General features: G+C 47.6%; 1 protein-coding gene across 4 annotated transcripts in view; it reads right to left on the bottom strand.

The window, feature by feature from the left end:
- tmem201 (transmembrane protein 201) overlaps nt 1–23,583 on the bottom strand; it is a 218,079-nt gene that overhangs the window by 27,642 nt on the left and 166,854 nt on the right. For all 4 annotated transcript variants that reach the window (XM_070860511.1, XM_070860514.1, XM_070860512.1 and 1 more), the window contains one exon: nt 3,398–3,469. In XM_070860511.1, the coding sequence (XP_070716612.1) occupies nt 3,398–3,469 (72 nt within the window). The remainder of the gene's footprint in view (nt 1–3,397; nt 3,470–23,583) is intronic.

Here is a 23,583-nt window from a genome sequence, read left to right as displayed (position 1 = left end):
GCTTTGTGTCGGCAAATGTGACAGCCAATTTTAGCAGCTCATGATGCCATAACAGCAAATGAGACCAATTAATCTTCTGTGACAGTGTCAATTGACAGATGAATGTTGGCCAAGATACCAGATCTCCTATTCTTCTTTGAATAGTGCCGTGGGATCTTTTGAGTCTGTTTGAACAGACAGCCGAGACCTCAATTTAACACCTCACCCAAAGGATAGCTCCTTTGGCAATGTAGCACTCCCTCAATACTCATATCATAAGCAGTGCCTCGAACAAGGATAGAAACATAGAAAATAGGAGCAGTAGTAGGCCATTCGGCCCTTCGAGTCTGCACCGCCATTCAATATGATCATGGCTGATCCTCTATCTCAACACCAGATTCCCGCTTTTTCCCCATTCCCCTTGATGTCTTTTGTTTCTAGAAATCTATCTGTCTCCCTCTTCAATATATTCAGTGACCTGGCCTCCACAGCTTTCTGTGGTAGAGAATTTGACAGGTTCACACCCTCTGAGTGAAAACATTTCTCCTCATCTCGGTCCTAAATTTCCTACCCCGTATCCTAAGACTGTGGCCCCTTGTTCTAGACTTCCCAGCCCGGGGGAAACATCCTCCCCGCATCCAGTCTATCCAACCCAGTCAGAATTTTATAGGTTTCAATGATATCCCCTCTCATTCTTCTAAACTCTAGTGAATACAGGCCGAGTCGACCCAATCTCTCTTCAGCCAGCCCAGGAATCAGTCTGGTGAACCTTCGCTGCACTCTCTCTATGGCAAGTATATCCTTTCTTAGGTAAGGAGACCAAAACTGCACACAATACTCCAGGTGCGGTCTTACCAAGGCCCTGTATAACTATAGTAAGACATCCTTGTTCCTGTACTTAAATCCTCTTGCAATGAAGGCCAACATACCATTTGCCTTCCTAACTGCTTGCTGCACCTGCAAGTTTGCTTTCAATGACTGGTGTACAAGGACACCCAGGTCCCTCTGTAGATCGACACTTCCCAAGCCATCACCATTTAAATAATACTTTGTCATTAAGTTTTTCCGACCAAAGTGGATAACTTCACATTTCTCCACGTTGTACTGCATCTGCCATGTGTTTGCCCACTCACTCAACCTATCTAAGTCGCCTTGCAGGATGACTTGCTTCCACAAGAGTTCACAGATGTTTCAATGAAGGACCCGATGTTCCAGTCCTGAACTCCAGTTGAGGGGGGTGGAAGATGCCTGTGTGTGGATTTTTTTTAACGTGTGGTGACCGTTGCACACCAGCCACCACACGGGCTTGACAGAGCTAGGCCTTTATCCAGTGGCAAGGGTGAACCAGGACGACTGGAGACCTGCTCTGCTGCACGGACCTAGTGCGCGCACATATCGCACAGTGTGGGCTGCCCCTGGGCCCTCGGCTCTTCTGGGCCCCGTAACCTCATTCGCCGCACCTCCGCCCACGCTATTCCAGGGCCAGGCGCTCCAGCTCTATTTATAGCCCGACCTGCAGTGGTGTTCTCACACAGATCCCACGATACTGCACTGAAGTGTCGAACTAGATCACGTGCTTAAACCCTGGAGCGGAAGAACGGCACCCAAAAACGTGTGCCTCAGACGGTGAGTGCAGCACCAAGGAGCAAAGCTGAAGCCCCAGCGCATCCTCCTCGGCAGAGGGAGCACAAGATTTCCGCATCATATTATGGGGTGTAAGCTGCTTTTACACTAGTGTCAGTCGTGGCTCAGTGGGTAGCACCCCCGCCTCAGAAGGTTGTGGGTTCAAGGTTCAAGTCCCACTCCAGGGACTTGAGCACACAAAGCTAGGCTGACACTCCCCGTGCAGTGCTGAGGGAGCGCCGCACTGTCGGAGGTGCCGTCTTTCGGATGAGACGTTAAACCAAGGTCCCGTCTGCCCCCTCAGGTGGAGGTAAAAGATCCCCTGGTCACTATTTCAAAGAAGAGCACGGGAGTTATCCCCGGTGTCCTGGCCAATATTTATCCCTCAATCAACATAACAAAAACAGATTATCTGGTCATTATCACATTGCTGATTGTGGGAGCTTGCTGTGCGTGAATTGGCTGCCGCGTTTCCCACATTACAACACTCCAAAAAGTACTTTATTGGCTGTAAAGTGCTTTGGGACATCTGGCGGTTGTGAAAGGCGCTATATAAATGCAAGTCTATCTTTCTAGTGCTGTTTTAGTTAGAAAAACTGGGTCCATGACTGTTACAAGATAACGGAGTTGTGTTCAGCAGTGCAGACACAGAGTTGGATCGGAGGCAAAGTTCCGTCCAAAGTGCTACGATACTTAAAAATTGTTTTTGCTGCCAAGATCCTCTGATTCGGACACATTACAGGTTGGGGAGATGAAGCAATTACTTAATGATGTACATAAGAATTAGGAGCTGGAGTAGGCATACGTCTCCTTCTGAGCCTTGTAGTACAGGTCGAACCTCCCTTATCTGGAACCCTCAGGACTTGGCCTGTTCCGGATAAAGGATTTTTCCAGACGAGGGGTGGTCACGTTAAATTGGATGGTACAGGGACTGAGGAAGGGGATATCGGGGCTAGCTGGCTTGGGGCTGGAAGTGCGTCAGAGAGATCATTTGGCGAGGGGGGGGGGAGTTGGGGGTGCGGGGATCGCGGGGCCAGGCCAGCGATTGCGGGAGTCGGCAGCGAGGAAGGACTTCAATTTGTTCGTGTCGGAGTTCTGCGCATGTGCCACCCGGTGGCCGGGAATTGTTTTGGACGAGGGGTGGTTCCGGATAAGGGAGTTCTGGACAAGGGAGGTTCAACCTTGAGTAGGTTACAATCTACCCCCGATATAATCACACTACAGTATCCCCTTCCTGTTGCTCCACCCCTAGCATAGCTTACTTCACAAAAATGATCTGGAGTACGGTAGCGAAGCGGTTATGTTACTGGATTAGTAATCCAGAGATCTAGGCTAATGATCTAGAGAACTGAGTTCAAATCCCACCACGGCAGCTGGGGAATGTAAATTCAGTTCATTAAATAAATCTGGAATTAGTTTTTTTAAAAAAAAAAGCTAGTCTCCGTAACGGTGACCATGAAACTACCGGATTGTCGTTAAAACCCATCTGGTTCACTAATGTTCTTTAAGGAAGGAAATCTGCCGCCCTTACCTTAACTCCTAACTGCCCCAGCGAGCCACTCAGTTGTAACAAACCACACGACAAAGTCAGCACTGTGGGAGCACCTTCACCACACGGACTGCAGCGGTTCAAGAAGGTGGCTCACAACCATCTTCTCAAGGGGCAATTAGAGATGGGCAATAAATGCCGGGCTTGCCAGCAACGCTCACATCCCGTGCACAAATAAAGTTTAAAAATAAAACACGTATACTTACAGCGATTTGAAGGCTATTACTGTGCGACAAATATGCCTACCTGAAGGGGGTGAATCCTTGCACACGGTTGATTGGGACGGTGGGCGACTGCCACTGAACAAGTAGCCGGAATCTGTTAAGCAACATCAAGATAAAACACTTGAAACATTCATCACTTCTGACTGCTTAAAAACGTTTAAATATTGCTGTTCTAACAAAAAAAAACAACTTGGAAATAATTCAGAAGAGATAATAAAATTAATCATTCTGAAGTTCAGATTGTCACAGTAATCTGCATCAATTATATACCTGTTGATCGGTGCGCTGATATAGTTCACAGAAGCACACAGTATCCTGACAGGCAGATAGATGTACTAATCCTCTGGCTTTGTCAGGTTAGCATGCTGGTACAGGAATGTGAGATGAGAGCGGGGAATGGGGAAATTTATCCTACAAGTAATGAGGTGTCAAATAACTTGAGCAAGTACTGCTCATGAGAAATAAAACCAACAGTTTTACCCTCAAGAATTCAGTTTATGCCACAGTGCAACATATTAGCAGAAATGTTATTGCTGTGCGGATTATATTTTAGTCTGTGTTCATAGAATCATACACCACCATCGTGGTAGAGCTATCCAATTAGTCCCACTCCCCTGCTCTTCCCTCGTCACCCTGTACCTTGTTTCTCTTCTAGTATTTATCTAATTCCCTTTTGAAGGCTCCCACTGAATCTGCTTCCACCGCCCGTTCAGGCAGTGAGTTTCAAATCACAACTCGCTGCGTAAAAAAAATAATGTTTTTTCACGCTGCCTCTGGTTCTTTTGCCAATCACCTGAAATCTGTGCCCTCTGGTTACTGACCCTTCCGCCACTGGGAAGTATTTCTCCTTATTTACTCTCTCAAAAGCGTTCATGACTTCTGAATACCTCTATCAGATCTCCACTTAACCATCTCTGCTTGAAGGAGAACAATCCCAGCTTCTGCAAATACCTGAACTCCCTCATCCCGGGAACCATTGAGTAATTCTCGCTGAGGCCTCAGCATCCTTCCTAAAGAATTGAGCACAATACTCCAGCTAAGGCCCAACCAGTGTTTTATAAAGGTTTAGCATAACTTCGTTGCTTTTGTACTCTCTTCCTTTATTTATAAAGCCAAGGATCGCGTATGGTTTAACAGAAGGGATGAAATTACATTTAGATATCAAGTCCTCAAGTCGACAAAGCCAAGACTGCAACTCGCCGAGACAACCCCACACTTAACGCCGAGGATGCTTCGCAAGCTTTTACTGTCTCCAAAAGATTATTGTCTGCATCTTGTAAAATCTTGTGTCGAAGGAATTAAAGCCAGAAATTTTGCGCAAGTACAGTCCATACAAGAGGGAGTTAGATATGGCCCTTACGGCTAAAGGGATCAAGGGGTATGGAGAGAAAGCAGGAAAGGGGTACTGAGGTGAATGATCAGCCATGATCTTATTGAATGGTGGTGCAGGCTCGAAGGGCCGAATGGCCTACTCCTGCACCTATTTTCTATCACCATCTATTTCACAAACTAAGCTCAGCACTCCATTTGTCCCCCCCACCTCCCCGCTTTCTCCATAAAATAGAAGAATCTGTTCATAGCGTCGAGAAATGCAAATGATTCTTTTTGGCACCTCCACTTGCAAAGTTGCAGAGAATTAAGGACATAACTTGTATTGAAATAGCGCCTTTAACGTAGTGAAACATTCCAAGGCACTTCACAGGAGTTTTATGCGATAACATTTTGACACCGAGCCGCCTAAGGAGAAATTAGGGCAGGTGTAGGTTTTAAGGAGTGTCTTGCAGGAGGAAAGAGAGGCAGAGGGGTTTAGGCAGGGAGTTCCAGAGGTTGGACCCCAGGCAACAGAAGGCACGGCCACCGATGGTGGAGCGATTATAATCAGGGATGCTCAAGAGGGCAGAATTAGAGGAGTGCAGACACGGGGGGTTGTGGGGCTGGAGGAGATTACAGAGATAGGGAGGGGCGAGGTCATGGAGGGATTTGAAAATAAGGATGGGAATTTTGAAATAAGAACATAATTAGGAGCAGGGGTAGGCCATTTGGCCCTTCGAGCCTGCTCTGACATCCAATAAGATCAAGGCCAATCTTTAACCTTAACTCCACTTTTCTGCCCAATCCCCAGAACCATTGATTTCCCAAGAGTCCTAAAATCTATCAATCTCCATCTTGAGTATCCCAACTTTGGCTAAAGGACATTGTAGAACACAGATAGTGGCACTGCCACTCTTTATTTAAATGGAGAGAGACGACAGAATGCTGTGGTACAGAGGGACCTGGGGGTCCTCGTACATGAAACACAAAAGGTTAGTATGCAGGTACAGCAAGTAATTAAGAAGGCAAATGGAATGTTGGCCTTTATTGCAAGGGGGATAGAGTATAAAAGCAGAAAAGTCCTGCTACAACTGCACAGAGTATTGGTGAGACCACACCTAGAGTACTGCGTACAGTTCTGGTCACCTTATTTAAGGAGAGAGATACTTGCATTGGAGGCAGTTCAGAGAAGGTTCACTAGGTTGATTGCTGGGATGAAGGGGCTGACTTATGAAGAAAGGTTGAGCAGGTTGGGCCTCTACTCGTTGGAGTTTAGAAGAATGAGAGATGATCTTATTGAAACATAAAAGATTCGGAAGGGGGCTTGACAGGGTAGATGCTGAGAGCATGTTTCCCCTCGTGGGGGAGACTAGAACTAGGGGGCATAGCTTCAAAATAAGGGGTCGCACATTTAAGACAGAGATGAGGGGGAATTGCTTTTCTCAGAGGGTCGTGAATCTTTGTAATTCCTTACGCCAGAGAGCGGTGGAGGTTGGGTCATTGAATATATTCAAGGCTGACATTGACAGATTCTTGAAATATAGGGGAGTAAAGGATTATTGGGAGCGGACGGGGAAGTGGAGCTGAGTCCATGATCAGATCAGCCATGATCGTATTGAATGGCGGAGCAGGCTCGAGGGGCCGTATGGCCTACTCCGGCTCCTATTTCTTACGTTCGGTGCACGTTAATCAGAGCGGAGGAGAGTCACGCCAGAAACAAAACTGTCGCGACAATGCAAGTAGTTAGCTCTTTTATGATTTGTTAGTCAATTTCTGTCGTCATCAACAGCCCGATAACAAACAATTCTAACCCAGATAGAAATGAAAGCTGAACGGCAGGAATACACAGCAGCTCCATCAGCATCGGAAGGAGAAAGGTCAACACTTCCTGTTCAACCTTTGTGAACAGCGGGACATGCGGGATAACCGACCCCACCTGGGCCCTTAACCCGTCTCCCCTCTCTCACACCCCCACAGGCATTTCCGGAATTCACAGCTTCATTTTCAATCGAGAAAGTGCAACTGATTCCGCAGTTGGCAAACAACAACAACTTGTATTTATATAGCACCTTTAATGTCGTGAAACATCCCAAGGTGCTTCACAGTTGTATTATAAGACCAGAAAAAAAAATTGATACCGAGCTACACAAGAAGAAATTACGGCATATGATCAAAAGCTTGGTCAAAGAGGTAGGTTTTAAGGAGCGTCTTAAAGGAGGAGAGAGAGGTGGAGAGGCGGAGAGGTTCAGGCAGGGAGTTCCAGAGCTTGGGGCCCAGGCAACAGAAGGCACGGCCACCGATGGTTGAGCGATTATAATCAAGGATGCTCAAGAGGGCAGAATTAGAGGAGTGCAGACATCTCGGGGGGTTGTGGGGCTGGAGGAGATTACAGAGATAGGGAGGGGCGAGGGCCATGGAGGGATTTGTAAACAAAGATGAGAATTTTGAAATCCAGGCGAAGCTTAACCGGGAGCCAATGTAGGTCAGCGAGCACAGGGGGTGATGGGTGAGCGGGACTTGGTGCGAGTTAGGACATGGGCAGCGAGCACAGGGGTGATGGGTGAGCGGGACTTGGTGCGAGTTACGACACAGGGCAGCGAGCACAGGGGTGATGGGTGAGCGGGACTTGGTGCGAGTTAGGACATGGGCAGCGAGCACAGGGGTGATGGGTGAGCGGGACTTGGTGCGAGATAGGACATGGGCAGCCGAGTTTTGGAAGACCTCAAGTTTACGTAGATTAGAATATGGGAGGCCAGCCAGGAGTGCGTTGGAGTAGTCAAATCTAGAGATAATAAATGCATGGATGAGGGGTTCAGAGGCAGATGAGCTGAGGCAAGGGCGGAGACGGGCGATGTTACAGAGATGAAAATAGGTAGTTTTAGTTATGCTGCGGGTGTGTGGCCGGAAGCTCACTTCAGCGTCAAATATGACACCAAGGTTGCGAACAGTCTGGTTCAGCCTCAGACAGAAGTTGGAGAGAGGGATAGAGTTAGTGGCTTGGGAATGAAGTTAGTGGAAAGGACCAAAAACAATAGCTTCATTTCATTGGAGAACATATCTGCTCATCCAGAACTGGATGTCGGACAAGCAGTGTGCCAAAATAATAAAACTAACATTTCTTGATGCAGTCTGCTCTTAATTCAAAGTCGCTTAATACAAAAACATTTTTAACAAACTAAATTCCCACTTTGTGCGTTGCGTAATGATTGGATAATCCCATTTTTAAAAATTGCAACAAATGCTTGAATTACCGGCAGAGTAGATTTGGTCCAATTAAACAAAACTTGGAACACTCTCAGACTCAACTATGTCTGAAAGTCGGCGATATTAATGGCAAAGCAAAACACTGTTGTGCCTGCAATAAAATGTATTCTACGTCCCTTTGACCTGCATTGCATCCTGCAGATCACTTCAAAGGGAGGTGCACAGACTAAGCGAGGCGATAAAAGGCAGTTGTTCTTTTCTCGTTGTGTCGCCACAGATGGTCAAAGTAGCTGCCGGGCCGGAGAAACGGAGCAGCATTCCCAAAAGAAAAAAATGACCACATCAAACACTCGACAGAAGAGAACCTTTTACATTGTTCGGGGCAGCACTGCATTTTCCCTGGAATTAAAGCAAAGCATTTTTGACATTCCTCGCCCGATGGCTTTGCTCATGTTGCCTTTCAGATGCTGGGGGCTGCTGGCGGTAAAGGCTGAATGTGGCTGGTAATCTGCAGGAACCTTCATGCGGTCACAAAATGGGTGCAGACAAAAGCTCCCCAACACCTGCAGGTCAGAGGTCAAGGAGCCAAGCTCTTGAAGCATCCAGAGTTGAATGCTGGGACTAACGAGAGCACTGGATGTGTTGAGCCACTGCGCATTCTCTGGCCACTTCTTCACGTGCAGGTGCGCGCAAGTCTCGCTGTTGAATGTCGTACTCGGACCTCTGACCTCGGTTTTCTAAAACTCTTCACACAGATTTATCTCTCGTCTCACATAGTCAGTGAACCCTGCTGCCCCACACACAGAGGAAGTAGTTAAAGGCGGGGGAATACATTTACTGGAGCAAAGTATGTGAATGATTTTAATGGTTTTTTAAAAAAAAAACTCAAAAAAAGGGTTCTGATATTTAACACAAGTCGTCCGGCATTTGAAAACGATTTAAAATACATGTTGGAACAGCTGATCGTCACAAATATGGACTGAATGTTTATTCTACTTTTAGATGTGAGGGGGAAAAGACAGTTTGACTAAAAAGTGGCACAATAACCAAAAAATAAGGATGTTTAAAAAAAAAAATCAAGCCATTCAGAGAGACTTTCGCAACCTTTAAATAGTCTGATTAGCTAAACTTTTGCATATAATTCCCATTGAAGGGAACCAATCTCACCACAGACCTGCAACCAACACATGAGGGGGTGCTGCACTGTCGGAGGTGCCGTCTTTTGGATGAGACGTTAAACCGAGGCCCCATCTGCTCTCTCAGGCGGACGTAAAAGATGCTATGGCGCTATTTTGAAGAGGAACAGGAGAGTTGCGACCTGCAACTTTCATTCACGAAAATTTACGGCTCGATGGCGGAGAACTGGCAGCGCCCATCGCCATTCTGTCTTTGAAACTGACCGTAACTTCCAGTGCCCCGCCCCAACTAAACGTTCTTACCTTTTGGGTGAAGTGTAACTGGGGCTTTAAAGAGGAAAGAAAGAAAGACTTGCATTTATATAGTGCCTTTCACAACCACCGGACGTCTCAAAGCACTTTACAGCCAATGAAGTACTTTTGGAGTGTAGTCAGTGTTGTAATGTGGGAAACACGGCAGCCAATTAACGCACAGCAAGCTCCCACAATGTGATAATGACCAGATCATGTGTTTTAGTGATGTTGATTGAGGGATAAATATTGGCCCCAGGACAACGGGGAGAACTCCCCTGCTCTTCTTCTAAATAGTGCCATGGGATCTTTTACGTCCGCCTGAGAGAGCAGACGGGACCTCGGTTTAACGTCTCATCCGAAAGACGGCACCTCCGACAGTGCAGCACTCCCTCAGCACTGCGCTGCACACCAAGCCACAGATTCCCCTTAGAAACATAGAAAATAGGTGCAGGAGTAGGCCATTCAGCCCTTCGAGCCTGCACCACCATTCAATAAGATCATGGCTGATCATTCCCTCAGTACCCCTTTCCTGCTTTCTCTCCATACCCCTTAATCCCCTTAGCCGTAAGGGCCATATCTAATTCCCTCTTGAATATATCCAATGAACTGGCATCAACAACTCTCTGCGGCAGGGAATTCCACAGGTTAACAACTCTCTGACTGAAGAAGTTTCTCCTCATCTCAGTCCTAAGTGGCTACCTCTTATCCTAAGACTATGTCCCCTGGTTCTGGACTTCCCCAACATCAGGAACATTCTTCCCGCATCTAACCTGTCCAATCCCGTCAGAATCTTGTACGTTTCTATAAGATCCCCTCTCATCCTTCTAAACTCCAGTGAATAAAGGCCCAGTTGATCCAGTCTCTCCTCATATGACAGTCCAGCCATCCCTGGAATTAGTCTGGTGAACCTTCGCTGCACTCTCTCAATAGCAAGAACGTCCGTCCTCAGATTAGGAGACCAAAACTGAACACAATATTCCAGGTGAGGCCTCACTAAGGCCCTGTACAACTGCAGTAAGACCTCCCTGCTCCTATACTCAAATCCCCTAGCTATGAAGGCCAACATACCAGCGTATTGACTGCTAAACAAAGGTTATGGTCCTGAAAAACACATTTTTAATTTTTTTCTGCAGTGTCAAATTTATCTATTTTAATAAAAATTAAAATGTTTCAGAAATTTTTAAAAAATTGTTTAATTTTTAAAAAATGTGTCCATCTTTATTTCAGGTTTGCCTTTTCCCTCATGCGAGAGCCCCAATCTTTGTTTTGCTCTCTCTAACAATTTTAAACAGTTTTAATTTTAGTAGCTTACCCACTTCCTGGTTCGGTGTCTGCGATAATTCTGCATTTTGATTGGCTGCTGAGACAGTTTGGTGACATCACAGCAGCTCGCGCGAGGGGATTCCTCCCACTGTACTCCGTCGATTCGAAACGATGATCGGAAAAGCCGCAATTCTCGACACGGGGATCTTTGTGGCGGAGCTTACTTCGGGGCTAGGGGTGAATGCCTTTGCTTCACCGCTGACTCTGGGGCCAATGTCTCACCACAGACTGCTTACACTGCTTTTACCAGTCACATCGAGATCAGATAAATCTCCAGGATCTGATGGTAGCCATCCCAGGGTAATAAAGGAAATAGATGAGGAAATTGCACGGGCCAGCCCACACTGCGATATGTGTGCACACTAGGTCCGTGCAGCAAGGCAGGTCTCCAATCGTCCTGGTTAATCCTTGCCACTGGATAAAGACCTAAGCTCTGTCAAGCCCGTGTGGTGGCTGGTGTGCAACGGCCACCACACGTTAAAAAACTCCACGCACAGGGCATCTTCCACCCTTTAACATGTAGTTCAGGATCTGGAATATTAGGTCCTTCATTGAAACATCTGTGAACTCATCCCTTTTCGGGGTGGAAGCAAGTCATCCTCGATACGAGGGACCGCCTATGATGATGGTGACAATGCTTTTGCTCATTGATTCAATGCCACCTATACTTAACAGTGCAACACATGGCCATTACTGGAATGCTGAGCAGCAAACACTTTTTTGCCAGCGGCATGTTTGATAGCCAGTGCTGCTGGAGCTTGACATCATACAACATTCTTACAGGGCTTGACAGAGTAGACGCAGGGAGGATGTTTCCCCCGGGCTGGGGAGTCTAGAACCAGGGGTCACAGTCTCAGAATAAGGGCTCGGCCATTTAGGACTGAGATGAGGAGAAACTTCTTCACTCAGAGGGTGGTGAATCTTTGGAATTTTCTACCCCAGAGGGCTGTGGAGCCTCAGTCTTTGAGTATATTCAAGACAGAGATCAATAGATCTTTGGATATTAAGGAAATCAAGAGATTTGCAGGAAAGTGGAGTTGAGATAGAAGATCAGCCATGATCTTACTGAATGGCGGAGCAGGTCGAGGGGCCCAATGGCCCAAGCCTGCTCTTAATTCTTACTATGTTTTAGACGCCGAGCAAAATGCAACTGGGAATGTGAAGTTGAGTTGATGTAAAGCAAAGGAGTTATTCTTCTGCGTAAGTAGTTTGACAAACAACATTTGAATCTGGATAGGAGACGGGAGCAAAGGAAGGGGAGATTTATGCAAATGATTGTATTTTGATATTATTCTATTAGACTTGCAGAGCGAAAGCCATTGTCCTCATGGGGAGGGGGAACGCAGAGGGTAGTTTGCACCAGATCTAAATAACTAAGCGTGACTCAGTGGGCAGCACTCTCGCACAAAAATCTAGGCTGACACTCCCAGTGCAGTGCTGAGGGAGTGCTGCACTGTCAGAGGTGCCGTCTTCGGATGAGAAGTTAAACCGAGGCCCCGTCTGCTCTCTCGGGTGGATGTAAAAGATCCCATGGTTACTATTTCGAAGAAGAGCAGGGGAGTTATCCCCGGTGTCCTGGGGCCAATATTTATCCCTCAATCAACATCACTAAAAACAGATTATCTGGTCATTATCACATTGCTGTTTGTGGGAGCTTGCTGTGCGCAAATTGGCTGCCGCGTTTCACACATTACAACAGTGACTACACTCCAAAAGTACTTCATTGATGGTAAAGCGCTTTGGAACGTCTTGAGGCCGTGAAAGGCGCTATATAAATGCAAGTCGTTCTACACATCGCACAACTATTGAGCAACAGTTAAGATTAGAGATGAGGATGTGATTCGGGTAATTTTTGGAGTAGAGTGGAGCGACCCGTGGTCGTGAACTGCGCTGTGTAAATGCAAGTCTTTCTTTCCGTGAGTGAACTCAGATTCTTGAAGACGAAGGGAAGCAGCAGCACATTAGATGAGACCAAAATCAAACACTTTCCCCGTCAAATATCAACGAGAAAGGTTGCCCCGGCCTCCTGAAGACCCACAGCTCATTGCACCATCATACAGGCCCAGCTGCATGATGAAAAGGCTACAAAAAGAACCAGTTATGTGACCATTTCTTTCCACCACCATTGTTTCCCCTTCAATGGAGGAGCGACGAGGGAAGATGATCTGCTCGGATCAGACAGACAGCGATTTCTACCCACCCCCCGAGAAAACCACGCACATGTTTCACCTGCATCGGTGTTGTCGTGCTGGAGCCACATCAACAGCTTTTGTTCTCCAACTCTCCCCTCCATTCATCACCGTCTGCAAGTGACAGGCTTCAGCAAAATAGGGGCTACAGCCTGCGGCAGCCCGCCAGCCAAACTCCAACTCATGCACGGCCGCCTGTCAGCCCCCAATTATAAACCGTCCCAGGGTCAACAGTCGCCCACATGCCAACATTTATCAAGCAGAATTGGTCCCTTCACCACACTGTCCCTGGAATGGGTGGTTGCAGGTGTAAGGGGCGACTTTCAGTTGAGAAAGCAGAGAGTATTTTTGCCAACTGCAGCTGTGAATCCCTCAAGTTCACACACAAAAGACAAGGATGAAAGAGCAGAAAGAAAGAACAGAAAGAAAGAAAGAGGGAAAGAAAGAAAGAAAGAGGAAAAGAGAGAAAGAGGAAAAGAGAGAAGGAAAGGAGAAAGAGAAAGAAGGAACGAGGGAAAGGAGGAAAGAAAGAAGGAACAAGAGAAAGGAATGAGAGAAGAAAGAAAGGAAAGAAAGAATTGCATTTATATAGCGCCTTTCATAACCATCAATGAAATACTTTTGAAAATCACTGTTGTTATGTGAGAAACGCAGCAGCCAATTTGTGCACAGCAAGCTCCCACAAACAGCAACGTGATAATGACCAGATAATCTGTTTTTGTGATGTTGATTGAGGGATAAATATTGGCCCAGGACACTGGGGATAACTCCCCTGCTCTTCTTCGAAAGAGTGGCCTGGGCTAAAGAAACGAGAGATGCAAGCTTTAAGCTTTAAACAACTTTTTAAAAAACATCTTTGTTTTTAAACATACGTTCACTGCTGCAATGTTTGTTCAGTGTTTGGAAGCTTTGTTTTTAAACTTTCTTTCACAACATGGCCAGCCTTTTCTTGTGGACTGTTGGAAAAGAACAACAGACCCCTGTGCGACGGAGTTTCAGCGGTGTTGTGCGGCTCAGGTTACAAGAGACACACCAACTGCTGTGTCAGATGAACAATGCCCCTGCCCGCACAAGTTCCCATCTACCAGCTCTGCTGATAAATCTAAATTAGACAGCAGGGGCAAGATTGCATGTGTCGGTCTGTGACCCCTGGGGAGGGTGCGGGGGAGGCTGGAGACAGGGGGAGCCTGGCAAGGTCGGGTGTTAACGCATTTGCTGAAAAATTTACAGCAACTCATTTGGAAGAAATCTCTGTACGAACGAAGGCTGGAACGTGGAATTCTCTGCCTCAAACCTTTGCCCATAAATTCTCTTAAAAAGAAATTAGACATTTGCTTGGAAAAGTGGATTGGGGAGTGAGCCTGAGGTGGCTCATCTGGAGAAAGATGCTGACAGAGACTTGATGGGCTCTCTCTCTGCTGCAGCAGCCTATGATTCTACGAGAACAATCATGGACATCTGATATTGCCCTGCCAGGAATGGAAAGTGGTGCACACAGAAACAGGGCGAAGGGACGTTATAGTAGTACAGCACTCATAAACATTACCAAGAAAATGCTAAACAAAATACATTATTGTAATGTATTTGCTTCATGGGTTCTTTGCTTAAGAATTCATAGCAGCACATTGCGATTAAGAACTAGTTGGTTTATTAGCAAAAGGTTTAACAATCACACTACACATTACCGGTTCATCCACCAGGCTCACAACCACCTGCCTCATCGTGGATCCCCCGAACCCAACTGGCTGGGGTTTTATTGAGTCTTGTGAACATCACGTGACTGGCTAAGCCACTCCCAACTCAACAGCTCAACAAACCTGTGAGCATCCTCACCGGTGCACACATTGCAGATGGGAACACGGAGGTCCTGCCGAACTTAACGGCAGAACCTCAATTTAATAAAGACAGAAAATGCTGGAAACACTCAGCAGATCAGGCAGTGTCTGTGGAGCGAGAAAACGAGTTAACATTTCAGGTCGATGACCCTTCGTCAGAATTGGAAAAAGTTAGAGACATAGCAGGTTTTTAAGCAAGTGTCGGGGCAGGGGAAGGCGGGAGGGGAGGAAAGAACAAAGGGGGAAGATCTGTGATAGGGTGGAAAGCAGGAGAGATTAGAGACACAAAAGGGACGATAGTGTGAGGCAAAAGGAGATGGTAATGGGACAAGTTAAGAAACTAAAGATAGGTCTAGATAGGGTGTAAATGGGCAGACTCAGCAACAGCTGCCATGGGAAAGAGAGAAAAAAAAAGACAAAATATATGGGCAGCGGTTACGGCCTGAAATTGTTAAACTGGATGTTGAGCCCAGAAGGCTGTAAAATGCCTAAACGAATGATGAGGTGCTGTTCCTCGAGCTTGCGTTGAGCTTCATTGGAACAGTACAGGAGGCCGAGGACGGAGAGACCAGAGTGGGAATGGAACGGGGAATTGAAGTGACAGATGACTGGAAGCTAGGGGCCACGCTTACGGACAGAACAGAGATGCTCTGCAAAGCAGAATCAATTTAACATCCGGCTGGATGGGATAACTGTGGCAGGAAGCCGCAGTCAGGGACCCTCGTGGCCGCGATCAGAGAGGAGGGGGAGAGAGAGAGAGAGTGGCTGTGTGCGATGGTGGCAAGAGGGAGGTTCCAATCAGTGTACGTAGGGGCGGTTCGGAGGAAGTGAGAGGCTGTGATCGCGGATGGGGGAAGGGGGTGAGACCCGCGGGCGGAGGCTGCTGAGCGGGCCTGGGCGGGTTCCCGAGCTGTGGGAACCGGGGCAATGAATTTTAAATCAGGTTCCCAACTGCACCGCGGGAGCCTGATTTAAATATGCTAATGAGGCACCCCACCTCCCCATGGCGGGACAGCTTGGCGCTTTTGTATCCACCATTGGAATAAAGTCAGCGGGCACATGTGTGGGCTTGTTGGGGACGCAGTCACCGAATTTAACTCTCTAACCATCCCCCCTCCACCCCCGCAGACCCTCCCCCGCTCGTTGTGGTGGTGGTGGGTGGGGGGGTTAATATCGAGTCCAATGAAATTCATTTTGCCGCCGGGCACATGTGTGGAGCTCTCTTGGCCTCATGCCGCCTTGCCACTCTGTTGGGCAGCACCTCCCTCAATCTGCCATTGGGAGAGGAGGCTGACTCCGGGATTTATTTACAGTCAGGGCTGAGAAATGCCATTCGTTACACCAAAGTTCATCAATCGTTCCCTCGCATGGTAGATCAGTCAAGAGAGTTTTTCCAAATACTTGTTCTCATTTCCATTTAAATCTTCTCAGCATACTTTCTTGGTTTACTTTGAAATAATCATCTTGGGTTTACAGTATCTGTGCAAAAAAATTCTTACAGGGCTTGACAGGGTAGATGCAGGGAGGATGTTTCCCCCGGGCTGGGGAGTCGAGAACCAGGGGCCACAGTCTCTGGATAAGGGGTCAGCCATTTAGGACTGAGATGAGGAGGAATTTCTTCACTCAGAGGGTGGTGAATCTTTGGAATTCTCTGCCCTAGAGGGCAGTGGAGGCTCAGTCGTTGAGTATATTCAAGACAGAGATCGATAGATTTTTGGATATTAAGGAAATCAAGAGATTTGGAGATAGTGCAGGAAAGTGGAGTTGAGGTAGAAGATCAGCCATGATCTCACTGAATGGCGGAGTAGGCTCGATGGGCCGAATGGCCGACTCCTGCTCCTAATTCTTGTACCATTTTACATACTTTGATGATGTTCCTCTTGAGCCTTTTCTTCTAGACTGTAAAGCTCAAGTCTTCTTACCGTTTCGCAATAGTGCATTCCCATGGGAGGTGGGCGTCTCTGGCAAGGCCGGCATTTATTGCCCATCCCTAATTGCTCGAGAAGGTGGTGGTGAGCCACCTTCTTGAACCGCTGCAGTCCGTGTGGTGAAGGTGTTCCGACAGCGCTGGCTTTGTTGTAGCGGTTTGGTACAACTGAGTGTCTCGCTGGGCCATTTCGGAGGGCAGTTAAGAGTTAACCACGTTGCTGTGGGTCTGGAGTCACATATAGGCCGGAGCGGGTAAGGGGCGGCAAATTTCCTTCCCTGGACTAACAGTCTGGAGTCGCGAGTTCAAATCCCACCACGGCAGCTAGGGAATTTAAATTCAGTTCATTAAATAAATCTGGAATTATAAAGCCAGTGTCAGTAATGGTGACCGTGAAATTACCGGATTGTCGTAAAAACTCATCTGGTTCACTAATGTCCTTTAAGGAAGGAAATCTGCCGCCCTTACCCAGTCTGGCCTGTCTATGACTCCAGACCCACAGCAATGTGGTTGACTCTTAACTGCCCTCTGAAATGGCCCAGCGAGACACAGTTGTATAAGACGGCTCACCACCACCTTCTTGAGGGCAATTAGGGATGGGCAATAAATACCAGCCTTGTCGGCGATGCCCACATCCCGCGATTGGATTAAAATGTTTAAAGCGCCACGCCGTTGGGAAATCTTCCAGAGGATTGTAAAATGATGCAAGAGTCCGTAAGAGGGGTTTGACAGGTTAGCTCCTTTTGTACAGATTGGGATCTGTGCTCACCCATTGCTCCCGAGGCCCGGATTCCGTGCCGAGACAGGCAATCCCAAAGTAACCTTGCCGGATTTTGCTAAAACCATCCACCAGGAAGACCCTTGCCTTGACAGCTCGTGAATAAAACAACTTGAATTTATACAGCACCTTTAACACAGAAAAACACGCTGAAGGTGCTGTATAAAAAGAGCTAATCTGTCTGTCGGCCATTCGGCCCCTCGAGCCTGCTCCGCCATTCAATACGATCATGGCCGATCTGATCTTGGCTTCAACTCCACTTCCCTGCCCCACATCCCACGGCGCTTAAAACGCAAACGTTTTAATGCTACTACTCCAAAGCACTCCTGGCCAGCCTTCCCTCTTCCACCTTACATAAATTGCAGTTCATGCAAAACTCGGCTGCCCGTGTCCTAACTCGCACAAGTCCCGCTCACCCATCACCCCTGTGCTCGCTGACCTACATTGGCTCCCGGTCTGGCAACGCCTCGATTTCAAAACTCTCATCCTCGTTTTCGAATCCCTCCATGGCCCTCGCCACTCCCTATCTCTGTAATCTCCTCCAGCCCTACAACCGCGCCCCCCCCCCCCCCCCACCCCACCCCTCGGAGATGTCTGCGCTCCTCTAATTCTGCCCTCCTGAGCATCCCCGATTATAATCGCTCAACCATCGGCGGCCGTGCCTTCAGCTGCTTAGGCCTGAAACTTTGGAATTCCCTCCCAAAAATGTCCTCCTTTAAGACACTCCTTAAACTTTACGATACGCTTTGACCAAGCCTGCCCTAATTTCTCCTTATGCGTCGGTGTCAAACTTTGCTCGACAACGCTCCTGTGAAGCGCCTTGGGTCGTTTTATTACGTTAAACGCGCTATAGAAATACAAGTACTTGCACCGTCAGTTGGAGACAATGGTGGAATAATGCCTGTGTTCCCTCTTACATTTCCCCAATCTGTCATCTTGGGGAATAAAGGAACAGAATGCTGCAAGGTTTGTGTTTGTAATTTGCCGATTTTAAATGGCGTTAGCAGTATGGCAAGGAGGGTTAATGTGCGAGGGAGGGTACCACACTCTGATGCTGCCACAAATGCTACCCACAAGCTCGCTAACTAATCGCCAACAGTAAAAGGGCAGTCTCTACTGAGCGCAAATGGAGAGCTGTTTTCCTCTCTCAGGTGGACGTAAAAGATCCCATGGCACTATTTTGAAGAAGAGCAGGGGAGTTATCCCCGGTGTTCTGGGGCCAATATTTATCCCTCAATCAACATCACAAAAAACCCAGATTATCTGGGTCATTATTAAATTGTAGTGTGTGGGAGCTTGCTGTGCGCAAACTGGCTGCCGCGTTTCTCACATTACAACAGTGACTACACGCCAAAAGTACTTCATTGGTTGTAAAGCTCTTTGAGACGTCTGGTGGCTGTGACTGGCGCTATATAAATGCACCAGTGTGGCAGCTGCCACACAAAAAATAAAACTGAAAGCAAAGTGGTTTGTGAATGTCTGACTTTCGAACGTAAAAAATGGCCAGCACTTCTTGAGAAAGTCTTTTTTTTAATAAAAAACGAGAATTTGAAACTCTTTCTTCACAAAAATAACCATGCTTAAACCCAGACAACACCCTCGCCGCACACCCAACTATTTTATCCCCTTGTTGACATTTGAAAGGCATTACACGAGTGTTCAAACACAACACATGGAGAGAGCAATTCTGTAATTTTCTAATGATAACTACAACGCCAGACAAAAACGCTCTATAATTCATAGTAATCACTGAACTGCAGAAGGAGCAAATACTAATTAAAGGGTTAACGAAAGCTTTAGGTAAAAAGCCAAATAATATTAGGTGTAACAATACTACAAAAACTGCCGCAAATGCATAATCATAGTTTGTCATTACAGCAAATATCTGACAATTAAAATGATTTTCCGGGCCAGTGCCAGACAGCTACCAATGGAGCTGATGTTCCAGCTACACAACATATCCCCCCCGCTACCTCATTTTATTCTTTGTTCCTCATTCAAAATCTTCCTTGCTGCTTCCCCAACCCCCCTGACTCTTTGTTGCTGAATGGTTTCCAGTGCCCAAGCGGCGATTCTCCTTGTGTGCGAGTGTAGTCAGCGTGCGTCAGCAGGCTAGTAGTGTACCCTCAACCCAATGTTTTGCGTGTGTGCGCGCCCTTTCTGGTGCGGAGTCGCTGGATAACTATCCTGTGCCTGGCCCATGTGCCAGTCTCTGCGTTGGCCCCAGTTCAGAAACCGACCCAGACACCTTCTGCAGGGGCGGTACTGAGGGAGCGCCGCACTGTCGGAGGGGCGGTACTGAGGGAGTGCTGCACTGTCGGAGAGGCAGTACTGAGGGAGCGCCGCACTGTCGGAGGGGCGGTACTGAGGGAGCGGCGCACTGTCGGAGGGGAGGTACTGAGGGAGCGCCGCACTGTCGGAGGGGCGGTACTGAGGGAGCGCCGCACTGTCGGAGGGGCGGTACTGAGGGAGCGGCGCACTGTCGGAGGGGCAGTACTGAGGGAGCGCCGCACTGTCGGAGGGACGGTACTGAGGGAGCGCCGCACTGTCGGAGGGGCGGTACTGAGGGAGCGCCGCACTGTCGGAGGGGCGGTACTGAGGGAGTGCTGCACTGTCGGAGGGGCGGTACTGAGGGAGTGCTGCACTGTCGGAGAGGCAGTACTGAGGGAGCGCCGCACTGTCGGATGGGCAGTACTGAGGGAGCGCCGCACTGTCGGATGGGCAGTACTGAGGGAGTGCCGCACTGTCGGAGGGACGGTACTGAGGGAGCGCCGCACTGTCGGAGGGGCGGTACTGAGGGAGCGCCGCACTGTCGGAGGGACGGTACTGAGGGAGTGCTGCACTGTCGGAGGGGCGGTACTGAGGGAGTGCCGCACTGTCGGAGGGACGGTACTGAGGGAGCGCCGCACTGTCGGAGAGGCAGTACTGAGGGAGCGCCGCACTGTCGGAGGGGCAGTACTGAGGGAGCGCTGCACTGTCGGAGGGGCGGTACTGAGGGAGTGCTGCACTGTCGGAGAGGCAGTACTGAGGGAGCGCCGCACTGTCGGATGGGCAGTACTGAGGGAGCGCTGCACTGTCGGAGGGGCGGTACTGAGGGAGTGTCGCACTGTCGGAGGGGCGGTACTGAGGGAGTGCCGCACTGTCGGAGGGGCAGTACCGAGGGAGTGCCGCACTGTCGGAGGGGCGGTACTGAGGGAGTGTCGCACTGTCGGAGGGGCAGTGCTGAGGGAGTGCCGCACTGTGGATGAAGGGCCTGATGGGCCTCGGGCAAACTGATCCAACTGGACCTATCATTATGTTTGTTCATGTTCATTACATCACGTATATGATTCTGATTAAAACATAGGCCAGTATATTGAACAATGAAAGCATATATTCTGGTTCTGGTAACATTGCAATACTAGATTCCTATATGCAAACTTTTCTCAATAACATTTGAAATAAAACAGGTTAGTACATATATGTCTGACAGAGGATCCTCTCTCCACAGATGCTGCCTGACCCGCTGAGATTTCCAGCATTTTTTCCTTTTATTTCGGATGTCCAGCATCTGCAGTATTTTGCTTTTATATTAGGCTAGTACATATTCTGTTCTGTATATAGGATCTTGACTTTGTTAAAAATAGGTATGTGCATGTTAGGCCAATAAACAATATTTTCCTCGGTTTTGTTTTTCCTCTCTTATTGTCTATTCTATTCAGCCTATTTGGGAGGCCTTATATATATTTTTTCCTACATTTATTCGGTGGGCCTTTGTCCTTTGGTGGTCCTGGGTCTGCAGCCCCATCGCCCCGAACCTTCTGTGTGTGGCTTGGCGCTGCACCCAGGCCTTTGGCAGGGTGGGGGTGCAACTCCCTCGGCTTGAAACGAATGACACAGACCTGTACGGTCTTGTTTCAGTGCAAGTTGCCTCGTTTGAAATTTAACCGCTAGATCGGAGGCACGACGGAGTCAGCACAACACACGCACAGATTGCGTTAATCTTTTTAGAAAGAGTTAAGCTGCCAATAAAAGCAATGCTGAAACGTAGTGTCACACGAGAGGACGGCAGGTCTTGGAGCGTGGTATTTGGTTCTCGACAACTGCCACTAAAAACAAGCAAAGCAGAGAAGCACAGCGAATCGGTGGCCACACGGCGCAGAACCAATAGCGACGACATATTATCTGGCTGTTCCTTCATTCGTTGTTTAAAGAGCCTGGCGGCGTTCGCCTATATAACAGTGACTGGACTTCAAAATTAATCCATTGGTTGCAAACAACAACACAACTTGTATCTATATAGCACCTTAAACATAATAAAATGTCCCACAGCTCTTCACAGGGGTATGATCAGACAAAACATTCGACTGAACCATGTAAGAAAAAAAAAAGAAAGACGTGCATTTATATAGCGCCTTTCACGACCACTGGACGTCTCGAAGCGCTTTACAGCCAATGAAGTACTTTTTGAAGTGTTGTCACTGTTGTAATGTGGGAAACACGGGCAGCCAATTTGCACACAGCAAGCTCCCACAAAATGTGATAATGACCAGATAATCTGTTTTTATTTTGTGGTGATGGCTGAGGGACAAATATTGGCCCCAGGACAATGACTACACATCAAGAAGTGCTTCATTGGCTGTAAAGCGCTTTGGAAGGTCTGGAGGCACTACAACAACAATTTGTATTTTCATAGCGCCTTCCATGTCGTAAAACGTCCCACGGCACTGCACAGGAGTATTAGGAGATTTTTTAAAATTGAAAATAAATGCATATCTTTTTCGTTTTATACATCGCACAACTGTTGAGTAATGGTTAAGATTAGACATGAGGATGAGATTAGGGGAATTGTTGGAGTAGTGTGGAGCGACCTTTATCTATCTAATCTTGGAGGAATTTGAGAAAGAAAAGAGAGAGTTGCATTTATATAGCGCCCTTCACAATGAAATACTTTTGGAGCGTAGTCACTGTTGTGGGAAGATGTAGGAAAAGGTTCTATTGCCTCGCAATGTTTAAAGGATAGCACACAAAAAAAATGGATAGATGCAAAACAATCGCTTCTAAAAAGAAACAAAAAGGAAGGCAATCGCTTCATGATGTTCTATACCGATGAGAAGGACGTTTTCAATTGGTTAAACCCCGAGTACCCCGGTGCATCCTGGGGCTTCCCAAGCATTGACTCTGCCAATCTGTGCCTGGGTTCTCTGGATATAAGTAAATGGGTGGTGAACCTGTGGAATTCTCTACCACAGAAGGCTGTGGAGGCCAGGTCACTGAATATATTTAAGAGGGAGACGGATAGATTTCTGGAAAGAAAAGGCATCAAGGGGTATGGGGAAAAAGCAGGAATATGGTGTTACATAGAAACATAGAAAATAGGTGCAGGAGTAGGCCATTCGGCCCTTCGAGCCTGCACCACCATTCAATGAGTTCATGGCTGAACATGCAACTTTAGTACCCCATTCCTGCTTTCTCGCCATACCCCTTGATCCCCCTAGTAGTAAGGACCACATCTAACTCCTTTTTGAATATATTTAGTGAATTGGCCTCAACAACTTTCTGTGGCAGAGAATTCCACAGGTTCACCACTCTCTGGGTGAAGAAGTTTCTCCTCATCTCGGCTTACCCCTTATCCTTAGACTATGACCCCTGGTTCTGGACTTCCCCAACATTGGGAACATTCTTCCTGCATCTAACCTGTCTAAACCCATCAGAATTTTAAACGTTTCTATGAGATCCCCTCTCATTCTTCTGAACTCCAGTGAATACAAGGCCAGTTGATCCAGTCTTTCTTGATATGTCAGTCCCGCCATCCCGGGAATCAGTCTGGTGAACCTTCGCTGCACTCCCTCAATAGCAAGAATGTCCTTCCTCAAGTTAGGAGACCAAAACTGTACACAATACTCCAGGTGTGGCCTCACCAAGGCCCTGTACAACTGTAGCAACACCTCCCTGCCCCTGTACTCAAATCCCCTCGCTATGAAGGCCAACATACCATTTGCTTTCTTAACCGCCTGCTGTACCTGCATGCCAACCTTCAATGACTGATGTACCATGACACCCAGGTCTCATTGCACCTCCCCTTTTCCTAATCTGTCACCATTCAGATAATAGTCTGTCTCTCTGTTTGTGTTGAGATAGAGGATCAGCCATGATCATATTGAATGGCGTTGCAGACTCGAAGGGCCGAATGGCCTACTACTGCTCCTGTTTTCTATGTTTCTATGTCCTT

This window comes from Pristiophorus japonicus, chromosome 18 (genome assembly GCF_044704955.1).
Source record: "Pristiophorus japonicus isolate sPriJap1 chromosome 18, sPriJap1.hap1, whole genome shotgun sequence".
NCBI classification, from domain to species: domain Eukaryota; kingdom Metazoa; phylum Chordata; class Chondrichthyes; family Pristiophoridae; genus Pristiophorus; species Pristiophorus japonicus.
Note: the sequence above shows the minus strand (reverse complement) of the source record. Positions and strands in the feature narration are given on the sequence as shown.